This window comes from Mustela nigripes, chromosome 1 (assembly GCF_022355385.1).
Source record: "Mustela nigripes isolate SB6536 chromosome 1, MUSNIG.SB6536, whole genome shotgun sequence".
Lineage (NCBI taxonomy): Eukaryota > Metazoa > Chordata > Mammalia > Carnivora > Mustelidae > Mustela > Mustela nigripes.
This window is the reverse complement of record NC_081557.1, coordinates 80,151,770-80,176,198: the sequence shown is the minus strand read 5'-3', so window position 1 is coordinate 80,176,198 and position 24,429 is coordinate 80,151,770. Positions and strand designations below refer to the sequence as shown.

The 24,429-nt window shown below is 49.4% G+C and overlaps 1 protein-coding gene across 1 annotated transcript in view; it reads right to left on the bottom strand.

Moving 5' to 3' along the window:
• The window catches only part of ADAMTS8 (ADAM metallopeptidase with thrombospondin type 1 motif 8), a 20,713-nt gene extending 6,581 nt beyond the window's left edge, over positions 1–14,132 (bottom strand). Inside the window, exons 1-5 of the mRNA XM_059413717.1 lie at positions 13,238–14,132; positions 5,388–5,627; positions 3,921–4,056; positions 3,092–3,259; positions 1,835–2,136 (exon numbers count right to left, since the gene is read on the bottom strand). Coding sequence (XP_059269700.1) covers positions 1,835–2,136; positions 3,092–3,259; positions 3,921–4,056; positions 5,388–5,627; positions 13,238–14,032 — 1,641 coding nt within the window. The 5' untranslated portion in view covers positions 14,033–14,132. The remainder of the gene's footprint in view (positions 1–1,834; positions 2,137–3,091; positions 3,260–3,920; positions 4,057–5,387; positions 5,628–13,237) is intronic.
• Between the last annotated feature and the right edge of the window lie 10,297 nt (positions 14,133–24,429).

The window sequence follows — 24,429 nt, the reverse complement described above, 5'->3', positions numbered from 1 at the left end:
GGGGAACATCCAACAATGAACATCCAACGGGGAACATCCAACAGGGAACATCCAACAATGAACATCCAATAGGGAACATCCAACAAGGAACTTCCAACAATGAACATCCAACAGGGAACATCCAACAGGGAACATCCAACAGGGAACATCCAACAAGGAACTTCCAACAAGGAGCATCCAACAATGAGATTCTAACAATGAGATTCCAACAATGAATGTCCAAGAATGAGCATCTGACAATGAACGCCTAACAATGAAGAAGACAGTCTCCTACAACCAGCACATATGTGACCCCAAATGTCTCTAGTGCTGAAGTTGAGAAGTCCTTATTTAAAGGAATAATTGCTGGGAGCTGTTGCTATTGGTCTACCGGCTCCCAGTTCCAATGGTAGGATAATGCCTGGGAAATCATCAGAGTTGCTTCCATCCTTATAATCAACCTATGAGAACAAACCTTTGCCCTTGATTGCTTCCGAGTTTTAGAAAGGGAAATACTTGTAAGAAATGACAAAAGTAATATCTGCTTATATAAAAAATGAAAAATACAGAAAAATATAAAAAAGAAAACTTAAAAAAACCCCACTACCCCAGTAAAACCACTGATGGGATTTTCATCAATAATCTCTCACACTTTTGCTCTGATAATCATAAAGATGTGATGTCTTAATTGTACATAGTTATGATTCTGTCACATGTATAGTGCTCTATGATCTGTTCTTTGCCCTTAAAAATAGACGATAAACATCGTCCCATGATCATTCCATGTCAAACTCTCCCTGAATTGAGCTTGGCTCTGGTGCTGGGGAATGTTGGACAGACCTCCTCCCCTACTCTCAGTAATGTGTGAAGCACGTGCTTTGGGGAGGGAGGGGGTAGAAAGACTCAGTACAGAGAAGAGAAACTCAGTGTCTGGATGGGGAGGATGAGAAGAGGCTGAGAATGGATCTGTGACCGCTGGCCTGGATCAAGCTTAGCCAGAGTGGGGCTTACCTGAGCCAAGCCGGATGCCGAGCCTCAGAGAAAAGGACATGCTGCTGAGGACAGCGCTCTGGAGAGTGAGTGCTCAGGCCACCCTGGTGATTCAGGGCTGGGCCCGGACCAGGCCGTGAAACTCAGCGGATGCTGTCTCATAGGCAGGGCTCAGTGATTCTCAGTAGAAATGTGATCGGCCTCACAGTTTGCAAGTATTAAGAGCAGGGCAAAGAAGCGAATCATTTAAAAAACTCTCACTGATGTTGCCTTGGTATTTCTTGTTTAAGTTTACTCTGTCCTAGGCCAAGTTGTCTCTGCCTGGCCAGAGACAGCTCTGATTCCCTCTCTCCTCCTGAGTACGGAAGGCTCACAGTTAGTCTCATTCTCCTGACCTCTGAATACGCATGCAGCTCCGACAGGGGTGGGCTAGGAATACTTTTCCCTCAGCTCTTGATTGAATGTTTCTCTTCTGCCATCCCTCTGTCTGTTTCTAATGGAATTCATAATGGACTCCCTTTACTGAATGCCCACAATCGGGTCTTTGTGCCGGAAGGCTTCATGCCTATCTCCTACCCTCATAAACCTTCAAGAAAACTCCAAAACAGTTCCAAAGGGGGAGTTCCCAGAATGCCCTGAGCACAAGCGGCATCGTCCGCCTCGTGAGTCCAGCCTCAAAGGGCTCCTCTTGAGTTTGGCTAAATAAGCTTTGCTTTATTTGTTAAAAGAGGAATGATTTTACTCAGAAGTCATAGTTGCAGCCTGGTCCAAAGTCTCTTCAGTCATGGCTCTCCAGTGTGGTTTCCTCCTGGAAAATAGCCCTCCCTTCTCTTTCCTCCCACACCCCCCAGTGGCCATCCCTCACCTTGGGCCTGTCCACTTCCTCCTCAGGCAGACAGCTGCCATCCCAGCAGAGGTGCCCAGGCCCACAGGGCGTCCCATCCGCCCATGGCAGACTGCCGTTCTTCGTGTGGCAAAGGGGCTCGGCGCCATCCATGTGGCACCAGAGCTGGGCGCAGACGTCCTGTGCTGAGGTGTTGGGGCAGTGGCGGAAACTCAGCCCAAAGATCTGCTTGCACTGCTGGTCCAGCTCATAGAGGGCCCTGCGGCCTGGCAGGTCTGACGGGAGGGGCAGGGCCGAGGTGGGGGCATCCAGGAGACAGTCTCCTGAGAAATGGAGGCAAGCAGAGGAACAAGAATGACGAGCAGGGGTTTCCCACTCTCAGCTCCCCCATGGCCTCCCACGTTACACTTACATCCCTACTGATGGGGTGTAAGGCCTAGCCATCATAGTTTCTTTGACCATAACCTAAAAACGGTCAACACTCAATCATCTAGATGAGCTTATCCAATTTTTGACTATAAGTTAAGTACAATTTTATTAGGATTGAATGTTTTTGGTTATCCAGAGCATTCTACATACATGCAGTGTGCACCTAGAATTGGAACTGTAATACTGGTCTACAGCACGTATAATTGGGGGCGCACATGTGCTCTCAGAAACCATGGCATGCAAAATAAAGCCTAAGGACTGATGTTTGGATAATCAACTAGTTTTGTATCTTAGGTGTCCCTGTCTCCTTTGATGAGAACAACCAAGGGTAAGTTGTGTTTCCACTGCTGTACTGAGTAAGCCGAATGGTTTTAACCCAGCACATCACCCACCTGTACTCCCTACCCTTATTCTCCTACTGACCTGTTCCCTGCCTCTTTGCCATTTCTGAGCTACTGCACAATCTATCTCTCCAGCCCCAATGGTTTCTTTTCTCCTCCATACAGCATCCTTCTATTCCTTCGAACCTCCAGACAAACCTTCTCAGACTAATTCCACTTGCTCTGGGATTTCATCTAACTTACCTCAGCATGCTGGCTGCTGGAAGACAGGGCAAGGAAGACTAGGCTTGTGGGGGATGGTTAGCCTGCCAGTGGCACACGAGGCGAGGTGAGAAGCACCTCTCTGATGTCGGTTCTACCCGAATTGTCTCTACTGCTCTGTGAAAGAGCTCAGCCAGAAAGTGCCTAGGTGCCAGTAGCACTCCAGCGATCACCGGGGCAGGCAGGGCAGACCCCAAACACCAGCAGCTGACGAAAAAGAAGCAAAGAGAAGCTGAGGGACACCTACCGTGTCCCCCGTCCAGGAGCTCCGTGAGGTACATGGCACTGCAGGGAGACCAGGGCAGCGTCTTGTTCAGGTGGACAAAGAGGGGCGCCATCATGTGGTGTTTACCCATGGGCCCAAAGAGCCGTGCACAGGGTTTGGAGTCATCATGCGGCATGCTGAGGACATGCCCTGCAGGGGAGAGAAACCCAAAGCCCATCCTAGTCAGTGTCCACTGCCCTCCTGCTCGCCCTGTCCCACCCCAAGGGCTCCCCACATGGCCCAGCACCCCTCTCCCTTTCTCTGACCCCTCTCTCTCCACTGACCAAAGAGGGCGTCTCAGGGGGCAACCAGTCACTAGCTCCTCACAGGGGCGGCCATGTCCTTATTCCTTAAAGATTTTTGGTTTGGGCTTCACTCTGGGCTTTTCTCTTGCAGAAAACCTGGGAACCTTGATATCCCTTTGTTTTCTGCCTCAGCCTGTCCTTGTCCTCAATGAGTCACTCCCTCACACAGCGCTCTTTGCAATTGATTTTCCCAGATTTCTTACCGTTACTGCTTCGCTTGGGCAAAGCGTCACAATTTTACCCGAGCGTTTATTTCATTTCGGCGTTTCCCTGGTGACCCCTGATGATGGTCCAAGACCCTATTTTAATATTATGGCCTCAGCTCAGGGTGAAAATGGAGAAAGCACAGTACCTATTTGCATATAATCACTCTGTCAAAACTCTGAGTGGAACCTGGTCAAGTGTGAGAGCTGCATCTTCCTTAGCCCCTGGGCTGGCCTGGATTTGAAAGAGGCTGTTCCCTTGGACAGAATACAGTCTAGTCAGCTTGGCATGGGAAGTCTTACCAAGCTCGTGGGCCAGGGTGTAGGCTGCCTGGAGCCCCTCATCCTCGATCACAGAGCAGCTCTTGTTGGGGTCGCAGATTGTGCCAATGTCCGCCACACCCAGGGTGTCACACATCCCCTCCTTCCCACAGAAGTTCTGCTTGGTGGAGAGAGTGAGGGTGTGACAACAGACATACAGTAGGAAATCTTCCTATTTCTGCTCTTCCTGAGTTGAAGGAAATCTTTTTTTTAAAGAGAAGGGTAGAGAGAGGGAGGGGGAGGGACAGAAGGCAGGGGAGAGACACAAGGCAGGGGAGAGAGAGCGTCTCAAGCAGACTCCATGCCCAGCACAGAGCCTGACACAGGGCTTGGTTTCACAACCCCATGACCATGACCCGAGCAGAAATCAAGAGCCAGATGTTGAACCGACTGTACCACCCAGGTGCCCCTAAAGGAAAATTTTTAAGCTGAAGGCCCTATTTCTTTGCAAAGGCCACTCATGTGAGGAAGTCTACTTCTTTTTCTTCTTCTTCTTCTTCTTCTTCTTTTTAAATTTCTTCTTCTTCTTCTTCTTCTTCTTTTTTTTTAAAGATTTTATTTATTTCTTTGACAGACAGAGATCACAAGTAGGCAGAGAGGCAGGCAGAGACAGAGAGAAGCAGGCTCCCCGCTGAGCAAAGAACCCAATTCGGAACTCCATCCCAGGACCCTGAGATCATGACCTGAGCCGAAGGCAGAGGCTTAACCCACTGAGCCACCCAGGCACCCTCTATTTCTTTTTCTACTTTGGTGCGTCCTACGGCTGGCTGGCTGCAACTTTGTGTCCTAGAGTTGGTGTGTCCTAGGGCTGGCTTGGTCTGGGAGTCAGGATAGCATAGTTCTGAAGAGTACTGACCCTGCAGCAAGACTGCCTAGGCCTGACTATATGGGTGCCACCACTGTGGGGGTGGGGGCAATCTGTGCCTCAGTTTCCTCCGTTGTAAAATGGGCCTGTGTGGGCTTGTTGTGAGGACTGAAGGCATCAACAGGGCTTGGCACATGTTATTAGATTTTCCAGCCTTCAGGAAGCTATCTGTTTCAATTGCACAGCTAGGAGGACAAGCCTCCTTGTTTGGAGAAATCTCGAGGGTGACCCCAGTTTCTTGCCTCTGTGTTTAACAATCATTGTGGTGGACCTCCTCTCTTCATTCCAACTCCAGATTTTTGCCTGGGCAGTTTGAGCCCATTTCCTCTTGCTATGACCTCAGCAGACAGCTGGTCACAAACTTTTGGAAAAGAGCCCTTACGAGATTCCTCTCCTTCCCTTGCAAATACCTCACACTTGTCCTCATGACCTCCCCCTCATCATTCCACACACGAGGCTCCTGGCGTCCAGCTGGGGCCAGCAGGGAGACATTTCCCATGTTTGGGCAGGCCCTGTGGTCCTCCCTTTGATCCGCCCATCCCGCCTCCCTTCCTGCCTGGGCTCTCTGGAGCCAGCCCACGGACCTGTCTGGTGAGCAGAATGGCCGTGTCGAAGTGTTCTGGGTGCCGGTCACTGGGCTGGTTGAAACGCCGCTGCCAGCTGCAGAAGTTGCGCAGGGTGAGCCCCCCATTGTCAGACACTTCCGGGCCCCACTTTTCATCCTCCACAATCAGCACTTTTACCACCATGAGGTGGATGGCGTTTTTAATGCTGGGGTGCTTGTAGATACGGGCTGCCACGGACATCAGCGTCAGGATGTGGTTCTGTTGGAGAAGAGGGAGCAGGGGGAGGGAAGGGTTCAATCTCCCAGCCCATGGCCTTCTGCCTGCTGCCACCGCCCCTCAGTGTGCCAGGCTCTGTGCTGGGCACTGGATATACGCCACTTGCAGAAGACTCACAAAATCCCAGAGGTCCTGGCCTGATTTCTTTTCATTTTACATATAAGAAAATTGGAGGCTCAGTGAGTGGCCCAAGATCACAGAGCTAATAGTGCAAGGCCAACATCGGAACCCAGATGGCTGGGCTCCAAAGCCTGTGCCTTTAATGTCTCGACCAGCCACATGTGGCTGTGTAAAACGGAGTTAGTTAAAATTCAATAAAATTAAAATTACAGTGCCTCCACCACACTGGCCACGTTTCAAGTACATCAGTAGCCACCTATAGGTCAAGGCTTCTGTATTAAACTGAGCAGACAGGACATTTCTAGCATCACCAGAAGGTCCCATGGGACTGTACTCATTATTCTGCTTTAACTTGAACACCCAGCGCCTCCCTGCCAAGCATCCCCATCCCCTCTCTGTTCTCAGCCCAGAAGCAATTACTGGAGTGTTCAGGGTTAGTAGGATGTGTCCCTTAGAAGCCAGTGGAGCCTCTTCCTGGTGCCTGCTGGGGAAACTTCTCCTCTTCAGGATGAGCCCTGTTAACCTGAAATCGTTCCAACAGGCACCACTCACGGCGAGCCTGCCCCCGTCACCAGACCCACACCTCATTAAATGGGCACGCTCACTCTGTGAAGTAGGCATTATCATCCCGGTTTTATAAATGAGGGAGTAGAGAGGTTCACATGAGTTAAATAAGCTGTCTAAGGTCACACAGCTCTGAAAGCCAGGACACCAGCCCAGGCACGTCTGTCTCTGAGGCCTACACTCTTCAAATGAACTTTCCCAGTGCTTGACTGCTGGGTTTCTGGACAACCACGAAAGGTTTCTTCCTTTCTGCCAGGGGCTTGAGAGGAGGCAGTGGGCCTAATGAGAGCCAGGCGCTGAGGATCACACCTGCTTCCAGTTTTGCCCAGGCCAGCTGAAGGAGTTCACATCATTGCTTGGCCTCTGTCCTATCCTTGGCCTGCCAACTGCTCCCAAGGCTTTGGAGGCGGCCAGATGGAGCTCACTCTCCTGCCTCAGGGACCTCGAGAAGTGAGTCCTCTTGGATTGTTTTGCAGAAGAGAAAGGGGCAGAGGCACGCATGCCTTCAGCCGGGAGTGTGGCCAACCGAGCTGCCATTCATTTGCCGTGCTCCCCGTTCCCTAGGGCACCATCTCCCGCAAGCCTTTCTTTTTTCCCTCCTGTGGTCTGGAAGGTAGGAGTGGAAGGAGGGGCAAAGAGGGTGAAAGGCTAAAGAGGGACACTCCGTCGGTTGAGGCCACGTGTGGGAGTTCCAGACGAATCCTATTATTTGTGAATGGGATCTGTCTGTTCACCTCACGGGCAACAAGCCAGGTATTTTGTAAGCCCTACAAACAGGGGTTGGCAGGTTTCTTAGCGTGTCAAGCACTCTCGCTATGTTTAGGCTGATGTAAACATCTTATCAGCAAAGCTGAAACTTGGCGCTTGCTCCTGGAGCTGGATTCCTGAGGGAGAAAAGCAATCACATCATTATGCAACTGGGGGTGAGGGCTGAGGAGTGGGAGCTTGCTGAGGCTGCTTCCTGGCCAGGCCTTTGCTGTTCCCAGGGGGCAGACAGAGTCTCCTGCTCTCTTGCCCCAGGAGAGGTTGAGTCTGATGGGCCAGGGACCAAGACCTGAAATTTCTTCAGAGCTAGCCTGCAACTCTCCGCACAAGATCTCTTCACTTTGAGTCTCAGTTTCACAGTCTCAGAATTGGGGAGATGATGTTTTACCAAGAAGATGTTAACACAAGAGCATCAGTCCTGGAAGGTTTGGGTTTAAGAGGGCTCAGCGTTCTCAAGTGACCAGATCAGACTGAGGTTCTGGGGCAACGTGGCTGAGTGGGGACCATGCACCCCAGTGCCACAAAGGGTGTCAATTTTTGCGCAAAGGAAGAGGTGGGGCATCAGGGGAGGCTTCCCGACACTCAGAATTTCAGGGAGTCCTCTCTGCAGGTCAGGTAGCTCAGAGCATCCTCTAGACACTAAATAACTATCAGGTGAGTGGGCTTCAGAGCCATTTCCTGTCAAGGAAGTGGGTTAGAGTTGGGAGCATTTGGATGTCCTCTGGGTGCTATTTCAGAAGACAATTTTCTTTGCAAGAAAACTGCAAGGACTACACAGTCCCAGTGTTTCTGTTAAAATCCCCAATCCTGGTTCTACTTACCTCCCCTTTTGTCTTGCCTCACTGAGATTTTGGAGGTGGGAGGTACTACCATCCCCACTGTTAGCTCCTCTGGGAAACCATGGCAGGGATGCCTGATATTTGCAGAGCATCTTATAGATCCCTAGGGGAAGGACACGGTCGGGGCAGTAGCTGAGGGTCTGTGAGCCTCTGAGTCTTGGCCAGTACCCTGGGCCAAAAGGCTAAGCCTGACTTAGAGTTCCATGGAGAGAGGGCTCAGGAGCCAGTCAAGAAGAAGGTCAGATGGCTCACTCTACCACCTAGTGCCTATTTGTACTTCTTTGTGCACCATTGAAGTGTGGGCTGCTTGCTGAAGAATGTGAATGAGATGGCACCCCTAGTGGACTGGGGGAACAAGATGGCACCCACCATGGCAGACAGCCTCCAAGAACCATCTCAGGCAGGTGGGAGCCCATGACCAACCTGGCCAGGGGTGGTCAAACAACCCTGCTCTTGAATGACTTGGGGACCTCAGGCTCCTGATTCTCATTAGGAAAAGGCATGATATTATTTTAGGCAGTGTCCTTCTTCATTGGTGCCCCTACAACCTGAAGAGAAAGAAATGGCCTAGGCAGCTGGGCTGGGTCACAGCCTCTTTGATTCTTTGTGATACAACTCAGGACATTCCTCCCCCAGAGCTCCCATGGCAGCCAAAGCCAACTGCTGTGGGAGTCTAGAAGTCTGGGCCTGGGCCAAATGCATTTCCAGCAGCTCCTGTACTCAGAGGGTCATCCCTATGCTTTGCTAATTTGCTCTTCATACCGTGGTTCTGTCACTGCTTCTTGCAGCACTCCTGGGAGAGGCAAGGAGAGGAAGAGCAGCATCATGGAAACTCTCTGACCTCAGCCACTGGTGCCCTACTTTTCCTACTGGGGGGTCTCTCTGGGGCCCAAGACTGCTGAGGAGGTGGTGGAGAAGCAAAGAAGAGTAAAGAGGCAGTTGGAGAAAAGAGAGGGTCCTGCACTGATGTCCTTCATCTCTCCTCGTTCTCAAAACAGCAGGGGGCAATGTCACCTCTCCAAAACCACACACACTTAGCACAAGGGGTTAAGCTTAAACACTCTGAGCAGAGCAAGCTGAAAAGGAAGGCCTCCCTGCCGTGTGGGACAGCAGAGCTGATGTGGCAGTGGATTGACTGCGAAGGCACATCCTACCCTGATAAATCACCAAAGGCAACTTCAGTATTAGCTATGCTTTGTTGAGCACCTACTATGTGCCAGGCACTGGGTCATGTGCTTTCCGTGTTTTATTGTATCCTCCAGGCAATGCTGGGACATTGGTATAACTGTTCCTATTTTTCTGGGGAGGAAAACAAGGTCCAGAGAAATTGGTAACTTGTTCAGGGACACTCAGCTATATCGATGATCCTTCAAAGTATATGTTCTTCATCACCCCACTGACTGCCTCCTCTCCTCGCTGCTACAAGGACAGCCACAGCATAGCCAAAACAAACCCAAAGCATGCCAGCAAGCAAGCCTACCCCTGGCATTGTCTATACCTGCAGAGGCAGAAGTGGTCAATCAAAGACCTTTGAATATTAAGGCACTTTCTTTGGGAAAGACTTCCTATTGTTACTCATTCTGACTGGAGCAGACAAAAGAGACGTAAAAGACTTGTTCGCTTGCTAGGAGGGGAACACAGTTCACACATGGACATGTCTCTCCCCCTTGAAGATGTAGGTAGCTACAGAGCAATTGAGGCACGTGTCTGCTTCGGTTATTTTCCAAACCAGGATGCTTTTGCGAGTGAAGACGATGCTATTAATAATCATGCCAGAAGAGGCCTAAATGGGGACTGTGCTGGGATCTGTGATCATTTTAGTATTAGGGCTTGTGGAAGACATTTTTCCAGAGGTTATGGGTAAGGGGAGAAGGAATGGCTGGGATTTAACCCTCTTCTGAAATCACTTACGGGTAGCCTGACATCTTGGGAAAACTATGGTTTCCTCTGGGGATGAGGAGTCCCCTTCCCTGGACCCTCTCTGCTCAGCAGAGAATGTAGAGCTCAGCTGGCCAGTGATACACTGGCTGGTCAGAGTTCTAGTCTGAGCGTGAGGCGCGGCTCTGCCCACCACACACTGCTTTCCGCGGGACACGTTTGTCCAGGCAACAATCAGCGGCAGCCGGATGCAGACAGAGTTAATGGCGTCTTCTGAGGTGGTCCCTCTTTCAGAAAGCCCCCTTTGTCTGAGCTCATTAACTCTGAAACCAGATAAGAAGGTGGGCGGCAGGGGCCCCTTCTGTCAAGGGATTAAGTGAACTCAAGTGTGCAGAGTTCTGGAAAACTTCATTGTCGCTTCACAGTGTGACCAGCCCAGAGCATGGCTAATTCTTTCTGTTGGCCTTGAAGGTGGTTTCTTCCCAGGATAGGGCCTCCCACTTTGGCTGGGCATCTTTGGACTGCTGGATTCCGCGACCCATTCCCACAATATAGACAAGTGTAGGGGGTAAGCTGAGCCACAGTCACAGGCCCTCCTTCGGCTAAAGAAACCTCACGGTACAATAATAAAGAACACTGCCCCCAGATTCAGGAGACTGGGGTCATGACCCAGCCCTGCCGCTTACCAGCTGTGTGACTTTGAGAAAGTCACAGATTCCCTGTCAGCTCTACCTTCCTCCTCTGCCTCTCTCAGAGGTATTTCTGCTGAGGTGATGCATGCAAACCATTGTACAAACTGAATGTTCTCAGAGAATGGCTTCCCCACCGAGTGATGAACTTTCTAGAAGACTCATCATGAAGTATCCTCACTGATGCTTGCATTAATCCTGATGACCTGGATCTGGCTTCACAGATGAGGAAATGCACCCTCCAGGGGGTAAATTCTCTTCATCCTTACCGTATACCTCAAGTTGCTAAGACATCCCCATACTGCCTTCCATCCGTGTCAATGAAGTCTCCAGGAGACTCCCTGAAGAATAAAGAACTGGATTCTATTTCAGGGAGACGGGTCTGGGCAGGAAAGGTCTTGGGGAACTAGAACTTGACATTCATTCTTGTCTTGACTGAGCTCATGGACCTGTTAAGGAAGGTCAAGGGACTGAGCTAAGAAGTTCAAGTCTATTCTGTGGCATCTCCAGAGCAGGTGAGCAGTCAAAGCAAAGGGGTCAGTGGGAGGTCATAGGAGCAGCCGTCCCTCAGCCTCTGCCCCATCCCAGCTTGGTGACAGCAAGGGTGTAAATGGGCTGTGACATAATGAGACCAAGGCGGGGGTGATGGAGCTGGTCCAGTCGAAAGCACTTTTCCTTTGGGTGTAAGACCCAGAAGTTTGTACTCTAGGGAAAGGACCTCAGCCTACACAGGGCCTGATGTGCTCTTCTGACCTGCGTAGGCTGGCTGGGTGCAAGGTGTGGGTCTGTGAATGGCCCAGAAATGGTGTATGTGGAGGGGGAGGGGATGGGATAAGCATGCCCCTGTCATCCAGCCAGAAATCTGGGCGCGCTCCTGGGTGTCTATGTGAAGAGAACCTGGGGAAGACCCAGCCCAGCCAAATACATCCTTGAGGTAAATACTCAGTATCTTAAATTACTAGGTGATGGTGGGCTGAGACAGCTAGACGGTAGGAAAGCACTAGAGAAAACATTTTGGCTCTGAAGTCTGAAAAGTCATTACATTTTCTGATGCTTCTTTGTGTTCTTGTCGTATTTCCTATCTCCTGGTTCTTAGGCCGAAGTCAGAACCTGGTTCCTGCATAGGGACGGACTCAAGCATCTCAGCTCTGGGTTTGCAATAGCCTCTTTCTGGTAGAGCCGCCTAGTAGCCAGGTGTGGTCGTCCTAACCTGTAATGGGAGAAGCCCTGCTTGCCACCCTCTTGAGGACTTGCTTGGGGAAAAGGAGTCAGAGGAGTCAGCTGGTGCCTCCCCCCCGCTCTCAGGGTAGTCAGGGAAGCGGATATTCAATCCTCATAGTCTGGAAGCCCATTGGGAAGACTGCACTGATGGCTCAAAGCTGCCTTAACGGTGCTCTGGGAGAAGTGACTCCTACAACAGTGTGCAAAGGGGCGTGCTCCTGCAGGAGCCAGGGAAGCAGCCCATGGACCTCTCACCCCCAGCTCTTCCCAGCCTTCCATCTAGATGCATTTCCCAGGGATTGCAGATGGATAAAGACGGCATGCATCATCTAGATTGTTCTGTACCGCTGATGCAGAAGCACTCATACCCCCCAACAGTCAGGCATAGGCTGAACCTAGAAGAGGGCTACTGGCCAAAATTGCCATTACAGAAAAGGCATTAACTGAGCTGCAGCAATGGCCAGGAACCCTGTGGCAAGCATCTCTGACCTCTGGGCAGATCAGGTGTTCTCTACCTAGCACACCTCTGGTTTTGTGCTCCCCAGGGGAAGAGAAAGCACAACTCTCTCCCGGAACTCTTGTACTTCACCAGGTTCTTGGGGAAGGAGTTGGGACATGGGCTGACATAGACTTCTCCTGCCAAGGCTGCACCCCTCTGAGTCTAGTTAGACATGGTTTGGCTACAGGAGTTGTCCTCTGAATTCAGTTTTCCTGCCCAAGCTCAGGAGAAAGCTGTGTCTGGGCTGAGAGCCGCTGGGGTGGACCAAGGAACATTAACTGAAAGAGCTCATATCCCCACTCCCTCTCCCCTCCCTTTTCCACTGAAGCTTCAGTTTCCCAGGCTGAGCCCCCAGGCAGAAATTCTGCTCCCCTCCCTTTTTTGTGCTGATGCGGGCACTGCCAAGTTCGGGCCAGGGCCGAGTGCCAGGTTGGCAAGGTAGTCCATGCCCCTAGATCAGAACCAGCTGGGCACACAGAAGTTGGGCAGCCCCTTTCCAGGTTCAACTCCCTCCAAACAATATCTTTTACTTATGGCAACCTCAGTTCTGTCTGCAAAGGGAATGAAATAGACCCATCTTTCCGTCCCAGCTGACTATCCTTGGGAACCTCTCAGGTCTGGACACAGTGGAGGGCTGAGAAATGGAGGGTGGGGTGGATGCTCTTCCCAAATGTTCAGTTATCATCTCTGTTGGGAGAGGCAGGTGCCTGGGGGAGGGGGCGCGCTTTAAAACCCACTTTGGTTCAGTTTGCCAAGTGCTGAAGGAGATTCAGGATGCGAGGGGTGAAGGTGGGCAGCAAAGGAGGAAGCACCAGGACCTCCACTCTAAACTGCAAGGGCCGCGGGGCGGGGTCTGGAGGTGGCCCAAGTGTCAGAGGTTAAGAAAAGAGTTTTTGCACTTTCTCAGGAAAGAACCTTGTTGGGGTCAGTCTTGGGAGGATGAGGAACTGTAAAGAGATGATTTGGGAGGCTCTAGGAGGTGGCTGGGGGCCTCCAGGCAAAGTGAGTCAGTCCTACCTGTAGGTCGGCTCCATAGAAGGCAGCCATGGACGCATCGGCCACCAGCAGCGTTTCCACGAAGCGAGCCTCAGACACAAACCGCTTGGTCCTACTCGTGGCCCCCAGGGGTGGTGGCAGCTCGCTGGCGCCTTCTGCCTCCTCTTCTTTGCCCCCTTCCTCCTCCTCCTCCATTTCCTCCTCCTCCTCCACCTCTTCGCTCTCCCGCTCCTCGTCTCCTCTCTCCTGCCTCTGATCCTCTCCCTTCACCTCCCACTCAGGTCCTCCGGGGAGGGGGTGGGCTTCAGAGGCGGCGAGCCCGGGGGTCTCACGGCGCGCCCCATGCCCCCAGCGCTGCAGGCGGTGCGGCTGGCGCAGGGAGCCCCCTGAGCCCTGCGGCTGGATGGTGAACTCCTCGCCGTCCAGCAGGAAAGAGCCGCTCAGCCCGCGGCACAGGCTGACGGCCGCCAGCGACTCGGGCTCCCCATTCACCGTGCCAGAGAAGAAGCAGTCGCGCAGCTCCTGCTCGCCCCCGGCCGCTGGGTCGGAGCCCCCGAGGCGCTCGATCTTGAACTCGGGCGCCAGGAAGCTGGCGTCGGGCTCCAGGCGCAGCACGAAGCCCTTGCCGAAGGCGGACAGGTGGAACGCGAGCTCGCCCGCGCTGCCCGGCAACCGCGTGGGCTCCACCAGCTCCGAGGCCTGCCCCCGGGCGCCGGGCCGGGCCGGGGCGCCGCGGACGAGCGGCGGCGGCGGCGGCAGCAGCAAGAGCAGCAGCAGCGGCAGGAGCGGCGGCCACCGAGGGGCGGCGCGGGGCATGGGGGCTCCGGCTGCGGCGCGGGAGAGGGAAGAAGGCGGCCCGGCGCGGGCAGGTGTTGGCTGCGCGAGCGCAGCCCGGCCGCTCTCTCCAGGAAAAAGCAAATCAATCAGCTCGCTGGCCGACTCTGCTCGTGGGGGCCTGGCGACGGCGGCGGTCCCCGAGCGGCCCCTCTGGCTGGCGCAGGCCGCTCCTCCTGCGCCCGCCCGCCCGCCGAGCCGAGCGCGAGCAACTGGCGCCCCGGCCCGCGTGCGCCGGTCCTCCGCCCCTGTCCCGCGCGCAATCCGCGCGCAGCCGCCTCCTGCCTCCTCTCCACCCCGGGAAGCACCGAGTGGGCTGCCGAGCCCTTCGTATTTATACTTCCTTCCCGGCTTTGACTTAAGAGGTTTATTTTTGATCTCTCACTATTCCCGTTTCCCCTCCCCTGGGATCAGAGAGAGAAACTGAAAAGAGGGAGCGAGAGAGGAGAGAAAAAAATTTTGGATGAAATGTAAAACCAATCAGGAGTCAGCAAGACTCGTTCCCCCCACCCCCCTCCGCAAGTGTCAACTCCAACTTTTTTCCCCTTCCCTTTACGCGGTCCCACATTAACTCCTCCAATGCTGGACTGGCTCTTCAGGCAGAGTCCTTTGGGAGGTCCCAGTCGCTATCTCCTTTAAGGCCAAGTGCCCGGAAAACAGCCTCCAAGAGGCTTCTGCACTGCCCCCAGAGACAGTGTTCCATCCCTGCAGAGTCACTCTGGGGATCTGACTGTCGTAGATCTGGTGTTGGGGATCCGATGTGTAGAAGAGGGGTCTCCGGAGAGGTTCCAGAGCTTTTCATTGTAAAGCAAAGGATGGAGGTAGGAAAGGTCATACTAAAATCCTGCTCCCCACGAAAACCCACATTTTCACCACCAGCTGCCAGAAAAAATACCACCAGGTTAACACAACCAAGGACTCTGATACTTGCTTTATCCAGCGGCTGCAGGGCAGAGCCCAGCACAGTGGTTAATTACCAGAGGTGTGGCTGGTAGCAAAGCAGAATCTGGAGGAATTCCCAGAGGGAAGGTGAGCGTTTCCTAGGAAGGCAGCAGATTTTCATCAACTGCCCCTTGGGGAATTCTTGATCTGAGTGCTGCTCAGGTCCCTGGGGGGCTTCCTGAAAGGTGACAAGCTCCCTCTCACAGCACTGCCCATAGCTGTGGGTGCAGATGTGTGAGAATTGATTCTTTCTGTCCCACCCTGTCATCTCCTCCTAGGACGATAGGGGACTGCATCCCAGAGAGAGAGAGCGGAGTGGCGTGATCTACAGTCTCCACGAAGGACCACAAAGCCCAGCCGTTCGTGGCACCCCCGTCTTAATGGCACAGCTCTGAATCTGAATCTGATTCAGTGTCCTGTTCTCTCTAGGTATAGGCTCTAGAGTCGCCCCTCTCTGCCCTTGTTCTGAGTTGTCAGTGCGGGAGATTCATAGGGACTGGGACCTTTAAGTCCTTAGCCAGCTCCCCTCTACCCAGCTACCCAGTTCTCTGCCTGTGTTGGGAGTACTGAGGGTTGAGGTCCTTCTTGCTTTTTAGCCCATGAACTGATGGCTATTCAACATGCATGTGAGACCCTTAGCGCTTTGTCACCTCCAAAGAGGAGGCTCTCACGAATGCAAAAATACTTCTGTGACTACAGAACCGGGAGGAAACCCTGCCAAATTCCCTCCAAGGGTCCCCTCGGTCTACCTTCTGGGAAACACAGAAGAATGGCTTTCAGTTAGATGCAAGGATGAACTAACAGCTGTAGGATTGCTTTTCCTGGACAATTTACAAGACAAGAATAACTTGAGTCTCGGATGTTTCGGGAAAACACTTCTGGAGAGAGGGATATGGAAAGAACTGCACCTACAATCCTTTTCCAAAAATGAGCAAAGCACTGCATCCCAGCACAACGGCATGATAGTCCTGGGAGAGTCTGACCTGGACAGGCAATGAGCAATCCTATTTACTTCAAGCCTGTTATAACTTTTCCGTCACTGGCCTTTGCTTCTTAAAGCCCCTTATCACTATCTTCCAGAGGAAAACTCCCGATTTTCAATAGCAGTTATGCCCTACACATTTCCCTTCTTTTTCCTTTGTAAGCCTCTGAATGGAGAGGGATGGGGCCGTTGTGTTCCATACCCCATTCTCTCCTACAGAATGTATTAATAACTGCAGGCGGGGACTTATCCAGACCAGGGAAAGTCTTGCATGTCCTTGGAGCCCTCTGGTCTCAGTTGGGAAGGCTCTGGAAGTTATTTATTTTTTCAATAGTATGAAATGCCCCTAAACACAGGCCTTTGGAGAGAGAAGTCAGACAGTGATCTGTGGACTTTATCCTGCCCCTTTTCAACAATAACAACAGCTGCTGGCTGGCTCGGGGCTGAGTGGAGTCTGCAAGGCTGCCCCCTCCTGGATTCATACTTCCCAGGAGATGCTCCTTGCTAGTCAGTTTCCAGGGGAGCACCTGCCACTTGCAGAGCGACCTCAAGGTGTCAGGCTTGCCTTACTTATGCTTAAACCCAGTGCGTGCCCTTGCCCTAGGACTGAGAGGTCCCTGGTTTGTGGTGAAAACCCTTAGGAAAATAGTGGATGAAAACAGTACAACAAAACAAACACCGATCAACCAACCAGTGCAAATCCTAAAGGGGTATTCTGCTAATTCCGGATTTCCTATATTATCACATTCTTTCCCAAAGTATGTAATTACAGCAGGGGATGGCAAACTTGGGGCCCACCTGCTAAATCCTTTACTCCCCATTTTTGTATAGCCCACAAGCGAAGAATGGTGTTAACAGTTTTTAAATGGTTGAAAAAAAGAAAAAACACTCATGACACTTAAAAACAGTACGAAATTCAAATGTCAGTGTCCACAATTACTGATTTATTGGAATGTAGTTACAACCATTCATTTACACATGGGCTGTTCTTGTACTTGTAAGGGCAGGGTTGAGTGAGCCTAAAATATATTTACTGTCTGGTCCTTTGCAGGAAATGTTTGCTGACTCCTCGGTTACAGTAAAGCAACATTAGTTTGGAGTCCTCACATTTGGAATAAGGGATTATTTAAACTCACTACGTGATTTTTACAGAATGAGAGGCTCAAAATAATTTCTTGGTTTTAACTTTAAAGGCAATTATATGAAAATTGAAATTCAAATTTCAATTCAATTCAAATTCAGATATCCATGTTTCTGCTTGAGTCTGTATCTAGCAATTGTTCATTATCTAATCAGCTCTTAAATAATGAAAAGACTTTAATGTCTATGGTACTTTATACCATATATTATACCAATTTTAAGTTTTTAATTGTACTGTTGGTCACTAGTTATTTCTTAGCTCACAACTGGAGTTTTACAGAGTGTATATTATACACTTATTCTGTATACTAGGCTCCGGTATTGTCTAGAACCTCCTTCTAGAACCAAATTGGAAAACACGTGAGTCGTCATCTAATCCACTTTACACCCATTTTGCAGAGAAGAAACAGAAACGCAGAGGTTTCAGTGACTTGCCCAAAGATACACAGTTAGTGGTGAATTTTTTCCCAAGATACTATGATACCCCCTGTATGAAGGTAAAGAAACTGCATTACTGTCAAGTTTCATTTGCAATTCTTAACTTTTATTAAAATCGAGTGCTTTCTCTGGATCAGGCATTGTTCTAAAGGCTCATTTTATTTTTATTTATTTTATTTTTTTTTAAAGATTTTTTATTTATTTATTTGACAGAGAGAAATCACAAGCAGATGGAGAGGCAAGTAGAGAGAGAGAGGAAGGGAAGCAGGCTCCCTGCTGAGCAGAGAGCCCGATGCGGGACTCGATCCCAGGACCCTGAGATCATGACCTGAGCTGAAGGCAGCGGCTTAACCCACTGAGCCACCCAGGCGCCCTAAAGGCTCATTTTAATTTAATATTTGTTTACTCCTCAGTAAATGAGAGCTTCCATCTTTTAAGAGTGCTTGCTGGGGGCGAGGCACTATGCTGAACAGCTCCCAAGCATTATTCCACTCTGTCATTAGGTTAGACCTCTGAAAAAGGCATCTGACAGATAAATAGATTGAGAGAGGTGAGGTAATTTGCTTAGGGTGGCTCAGTTAATAAGTAGTGGAGACATTCATTGGTCACATTCATAAACTACCAATTAAACATATTATTTTCTGGTGACAGTGTCCTGCACTGAATTAGTGTTCCTTTGTTTACTTAGAACCAAGGATTAAATCATGGCATTACAGAGCTGGAAGTGATTCTAGGATTCATTTTTAGAGATCCCAGAGAAGGGAATAAACAAATTTTCTCAAAAGACTGTTTTAGCTCTTAAATATAACAGAGTTCTTTCTTTCTAAACAAAATAATACTTTTTGCCATAATTTGTGTTCGTTTTCTATAATTTTGGCTATTGTGTAATGGCCATAACCCTGCATTGCCTATAGCAGAGAGACAATTCCCCGGTTTTTATCTGTCATACAACTGAGCACCTATCCCAGGAAGGTTATGTTTGGCTTCTGACATCACATTTGTGATTTTCCCTTTGACATGCAAGTTTTTGTGATTGTCATCTGTTAAGTACCCAAGTATTCCTATGTATTTTTAATCTGCCTAATTCTTTCTTAGTTCTAAATGTTCTATCTTTTGGAACCTTTGGAACTTCACCCAGTATTTGGGAAACCACTAATTCATACTCTTCAGGCTACTTTTAAAGATTTATTTATTTATTTATTTGACAGACGGAGATCACAAGTAGGCAGAGAGGCAGGCAGAGAGAGAGGAGGAAGCAGGCTTCCTGCTGAGCAGAGAGCCTGATGTGGGGCTTGATCCCAGAACCCTGAGATCATGACCTGAGCAGAAGGCAGAGGCTTTAACCCACTGAGCCACCCAAGTGCCCCTGAGGCTACTTTTAAAGTTCAACTTCCTAACTTCTGTAAAGTGCTAGCTAATTAGAATGCGTTTCTTACCTTCATCAGGTCATTTTGGTGCTTACAGACACCCATTCGATGGATATGTTCCCAATCCTATTATCTCTAGAGATCTGAGAACCAGATCTAGCACAAATTTTAGTGTAATGCTGACACTGACTTGCTTGCTGACCGGATTGTAATGGATTTTAATACACCAAGAAGCACACAAATAAGCCTTTTTATTCTCGCTGTTTGTATTTTCAGTAATTTACTTGCCAAGTCATTGGGTTCAGTGTTGGGCACCCCACATATAAAGTTGCTCAAGATTCCATGTGCAGTGCGTCAGTGAATATTACTGTAACTTGAGGATTCTGAGTCTCATAGGAATAACCATGGACATTGTGATCCTAAGTTTAGGTCATACTTGCTTTACCACATGACGGCCAGCAGGTGGCACCGTTGCAATTTGATATTTATCCTGATACTTTTCAGAGCAACGTTTTCAAAAGTTAGAAATCTCTATCATGCCATGAAAGTCTGAGACAGCAATTATTCAAAACTGTACACAAAAGATGCTCAGTGTTTATTGTGTTTCTTATACCCAGTCACTGGAGAAGGTTGGAGGAGGTGTTGTGCGGGTGTCTTGTTTATCATAGTGTGCTTCTCTCTTCCTACTGTTCTTTTCTCACCTTGATTTCTGGTGTTCAGCAGTCCAATGTCTCTCAACTCAGATTACAGGCAGTCTTGGAGAGCTGGACAAGCTGAGATGTCTCCAAGGCCTGGCACCACCTTAACTGTGAGGATGGCTTGGTTTCTGCACATCCAGTTAATTATTAATGCAAATATTAGGTGGCCCCCAAATCTTCATTATTGATTCAACCACTAGATGGAAGTCTTGTCACATATATCTTTTATAGCTGATCCTAGGAGGTTCTAAAATCTCTAGTAACAATGGGTTTATTTAACTGCATCTGATAACACACACATAGACACAGACATACACACAAGTAGATTTATAGTATTAACTTGCAAAGCTGCACCCTTTCTCCTTGTTTTAGAGGGAAGGAAAGTCGGATGAAAGAAAGGAACTAGGATCTTTGGGCGGAGGGTAATTTCTTAGAGAGGTAAGGTGCTTATTCAAGGTCTTTATTTCAAGAGACTTGCTGTAAAAAGAATTTGCTTTGTAGAAATGTGTTCACAGCAAGTTGGAATGTGAAGCGCTAAGAAGAGCGGTTGGCACATATGAAGCACACGTCGGTGTTAATTTCTATCATCATCATCATCATCATCAGGCATTCTTACCTGCCTTTGCAGAATAATTGTCAAATATCTGGAGTTGTCTCGGCATTGTTTCCCCTCATCCTCAATGTCTCCCTTCTTTTAGAATTGCCCAGGGTGCTCACCTGACCTTCTGCTCTCATGAACAGAGGGGGATTCTCTAAATCATGAACACTTTTGTTTGATAGCAAGTAGGACCAAGAGTGTCTGAATTTTAAGAGACCAACAGAGATACACAACTCATGGTAGAATTTCAGACACTGTGGTTCTACCATGAGGGGGAAAGGTCAGGGACACATGCTAGGGCTCCCAAGTAATTGCCCTGTTACCTCTTCCCGTATGCATCTCTGCAAGACTTTGCTGAGGTAGAGCTTTTTGATCTTTGGATTTGTTCCAGCAACAACAGAGGGCACCTGCAGGAGTGTTACAAGAGAATTCTTGAATTGGGTGGGAGAGGAGAACTTTAAGGCCTCATTCATTTTATTTTTCAAGTATTCTTGAGTAGCGGAGGCAATGGGCATCCTTTTATTCTGGATTAAAAAAAAAAACCCAGGTTTTTTTTTTTTTTTTTTTTTTTTACAACATCTCGCCCTAGAGCAGATTGTGCAGCTGTCCACTGAGGCCCCTTCCTGAAGTCACGTGAGTCCTTCCTTCCTTCCTTCCTGCCTGCCTGCCTGCCTACCTGCCTTCCTAGAACATTCTTCCTTACAGTCTTCTCTGTCTGGAGTTTCATCGAATTCACTGGCACTGCAGAATTTTGAAGGGACACAGACGTTAGAGGCGGAGAGTAGGAGATCCTTTTTCTAACTTCTCACTTTACAGATAGAGAAATTGAGATCTGCGATGCAATCATTTTCCCAGAGATTCAGGACTAGAATGTGGATTGTCAGCCCAGTGTCACATCTAATCCCACTGTTCCCCTGCAGAGCAGAACCTGAACTCATGTGGTTTATGTGACATCTGTCACCCACTCCCAGCCAAGTTCTCTCTCCCTCTTTTTTAAAGTTCTTAGTTTATTAATCCTCTAATGAAAAATCTGCACAATCACTACAGATAAAGTCCCTGAAGAACTTTGACTCATGCTATCCAATCTCCAGCTCACTTTCTGCCAGCACCCACATTGGCTTTTGCAGTCCCTCTGAAGAATAACCTCTTCATTCTGTTCTTGTGGTCCTTTCACTGTTTTCCTGATGTCTTTTTTCTTCTCATCCAGGCCATGTCTTGCAAGTCTATGTTTGGGTTCATTTTTTTCACATACTCCAGGGACTCCTAAACCATGCCAGGGCCAGGTGTCTTGCCACCACCAAAATGGGTTCTGAATCCAAATACAAAGATGATATCTGGGTGGTCTTGTACATTTTGGCTGGTTTGCCCCAAATTTCTGTCTTAGGTACTGTTGCCTTTCCGGGGTGATGAACCCCAATGAGCATTTGTTTCTACTGAAGCAGTCAGTTGGCCATGAACTTCCTGGTCTGGATTGTTACTTTGTTTTTTTACAATGGCGGCAGAGCTTCAAGCCATGCTTCTTGAAGTCTTTCTCTAAACACACACACACACACACGAAATCTCGCATTTGGGAAAGTGAGTCTTGCAGGTTTGTAGTGTAAGGTGCTGCCCAGGAGTGGCAGGCAATGAAGCTGGAAGAATCAACTGGGCTGGCGTGTGAGGAGGGCGTGTGTTTGTCCCCCCGGGGGAGCTTTCTTCCAGAGGTGATGAAGACTCCCTAAAGACTTAAAGCAGGAAAGTAACATGACTTCATTTATCTTCTAGAAGAACTGCTCTAGCGATTATGTAGACTGAGCACCACATGAAGAGAGGGATTGGAAAGATGGAGACCCATCGGGACAAGCTTTCCAGAAATGGTGTGGGCCTGCACTAAGTAAGTGGTGGTGACGGAGAGGAACACACGGGGACTGCTCTGAGTTTGCCCTGTCGGGGAGTAATAGGGGCGGTGCAGATGCCAGGGTGGGGAGAAGATAAGGCTGACTAGTTGAGGGGTGAGATGGATAGAGATGCCGTTGGCCAAGTTGGGGAAAACAGGAAGAAGAAGGTGTGCACGTCCGTGTATGTTGTGCAGGGCATGTGGAGAGGAGGGTCTAATCAGTTTAGTTTTGGGCCTGCTGGAGCCTCACTGGGATATCACAGAAGCTCAGCAGTGACGAGGACGAGGAGTTGCCAGTTGGGAGTCAAATACTGAGACGGGTAGTTGACGCTGTAAGAATGCACTCTGCTGGGTGAATGTATGTGAAATAAGCGGTTTTCTTTCAAATTTCTACCCTTCTACTTCTTTCAAATTTCTACCCTTCTACTTCTTTCAAATTTCTACTCTTTCTATTCTTCTCCGCTTCTCTCTTTGCATGCTTCCAAGAGTCCAGTGAAATCTGCCTGACCAATCGCTAATCTTGCTTCCTCTTCCCCCACATCCGGGACCCTTCCAGAAGCATAAGCCCTCTTGGTTTTCCTTAAAGGAAGGCAGTGATTCCCACCCAGTGGCGCTCTGTGTCTTCCAGTTGGTCTGTTGGCTGATTCGCAGTGTCCGGATGGGGTGTCCTGAGGGGAAGGAGGAGATTCCTGGGTAGCTGGGAGAGAAGGAGGGGAGAAAGTCACTTAGAGTAACTTAATATTTGAAGTCTAGAGTAACTTAATATTTGAAGTCTCGTCAACCACAGCTTGAAAGTATTGGACAAACTGAGGAGCTGCTCCCGTCAGGTTGGCAGGAAATGACATCATCACGTCCCATCACCTCTTGTGTGATGTCCGCAGTGATGAGGGAGACTGCATGGAGGTGCAGGAAGGAGGAAGCAAGGGCAGGTGAAGAGCAGCAAACGTTCATGAAGGAGATAACATCTGGCTTCTCAGCAGAGCACTGGCACCCAATGTGGGAGAAGAGTGGGGTCTGCTGGATGCCTTGGGCTCTGCTCTTAGACCCACACGCAGGTGGGAGGTGGGTCTGAGCCCACACAGCTGGAACCCACTAATCTGGGTTAAGGTCTAGTTTTATGTTCTACTGTAGTTAAATACCAGAGTTTTCTGCCCTTTAGTTTCTGATGCTCTTGAGGATCAGAGAAAACTGGCATCTATAAGCCTCATGCATATTAGGTTGTGGACTCTCAGTTGGAAATCTCTGTCATTCCGGGCTCGGGCTCGCTGCTCTCACCTCGGTGAGAGAGCTGCCCATGATGACATCCATTGTTCTTTACCCATTGTCTGCCCACTGCACTTCCAGAGTGAAACAGAGGCTTGAAGCCTGACATGAGGTAGTGAGCATTGACTAGCTTCATAGGAAATAGGGAGAGATGAGGTAGCAATTCCACAAGGCGTTTGTAAATGAAAAGCCAGATAAAAAATTTGAGGGCAGTAGCTTACTAAGTGGAAGTCCTCCCATCCTGGGAGATTTAGTAAGAAGCCTTCCAAACTGTTGGGTCCAGGAATAAGTATGATGAGTGAGTGTAGGGTGAAGAAATGGAATCCATTTCTATGCAGGTGGTTTGTTTCTTGTATATGAGAATTGTGCCCCCTAGTGCTGGGCTATGTACAACCCTCAAAACCTTAACGGTGACCTTGCCTGGGAAGGTCTTTGTGAGATTCCTTTCTCCCTTTACCCCTCTTCAAGACCCTGCCTTGTTGGTCCTGTCTGAAATTCCACCATCAGAACTGTGTTTTGAGAAAGACTCTGATGATTTTTAAGTGTAAATATATGTGAATGAGGAGCATTTTAAAGATGTTATCAGTTGTGTTTCACCTGAGTATAAATTAAGCTGCAGGCAGCAACAAATTTTGAGGAAGGGAAGTGAGGATCTATGAGACGAATTAGAGAGGGAGCAGAAAGCAGGGTGGAGCTGGGGTGGGGTAGGGAAGGGAGTGTAGCAGGTGGAGCGGATGGGGCAAGAATGCTTGGAGGAGACAAGAGTGGAGGACCATGGTGCCGACAGGAAAGGTTGGCTGCCCTGGATTTCCACAGGCTATGTGCCTACCCCCTAATTGTACCTATACGTAGAGAGCAGGAGCCTGCAGCTCACCTCAGGTTTTTTTTTTTTTTTTTTTTTTTTTGGCAGAACAAATCAAATAAATTGCAAACTCCGGAAGTGAGAACTGTGTCATACTTTTTAATTACAAGAGTCCCAAATAACGCTACTTACTCTGTGGGCTCATTGTGTTCTTACTGGTGATGGTAAGAATATTCTTGCTCTTTCATGAGTGAGGAATTCAAAGTTCCCAGA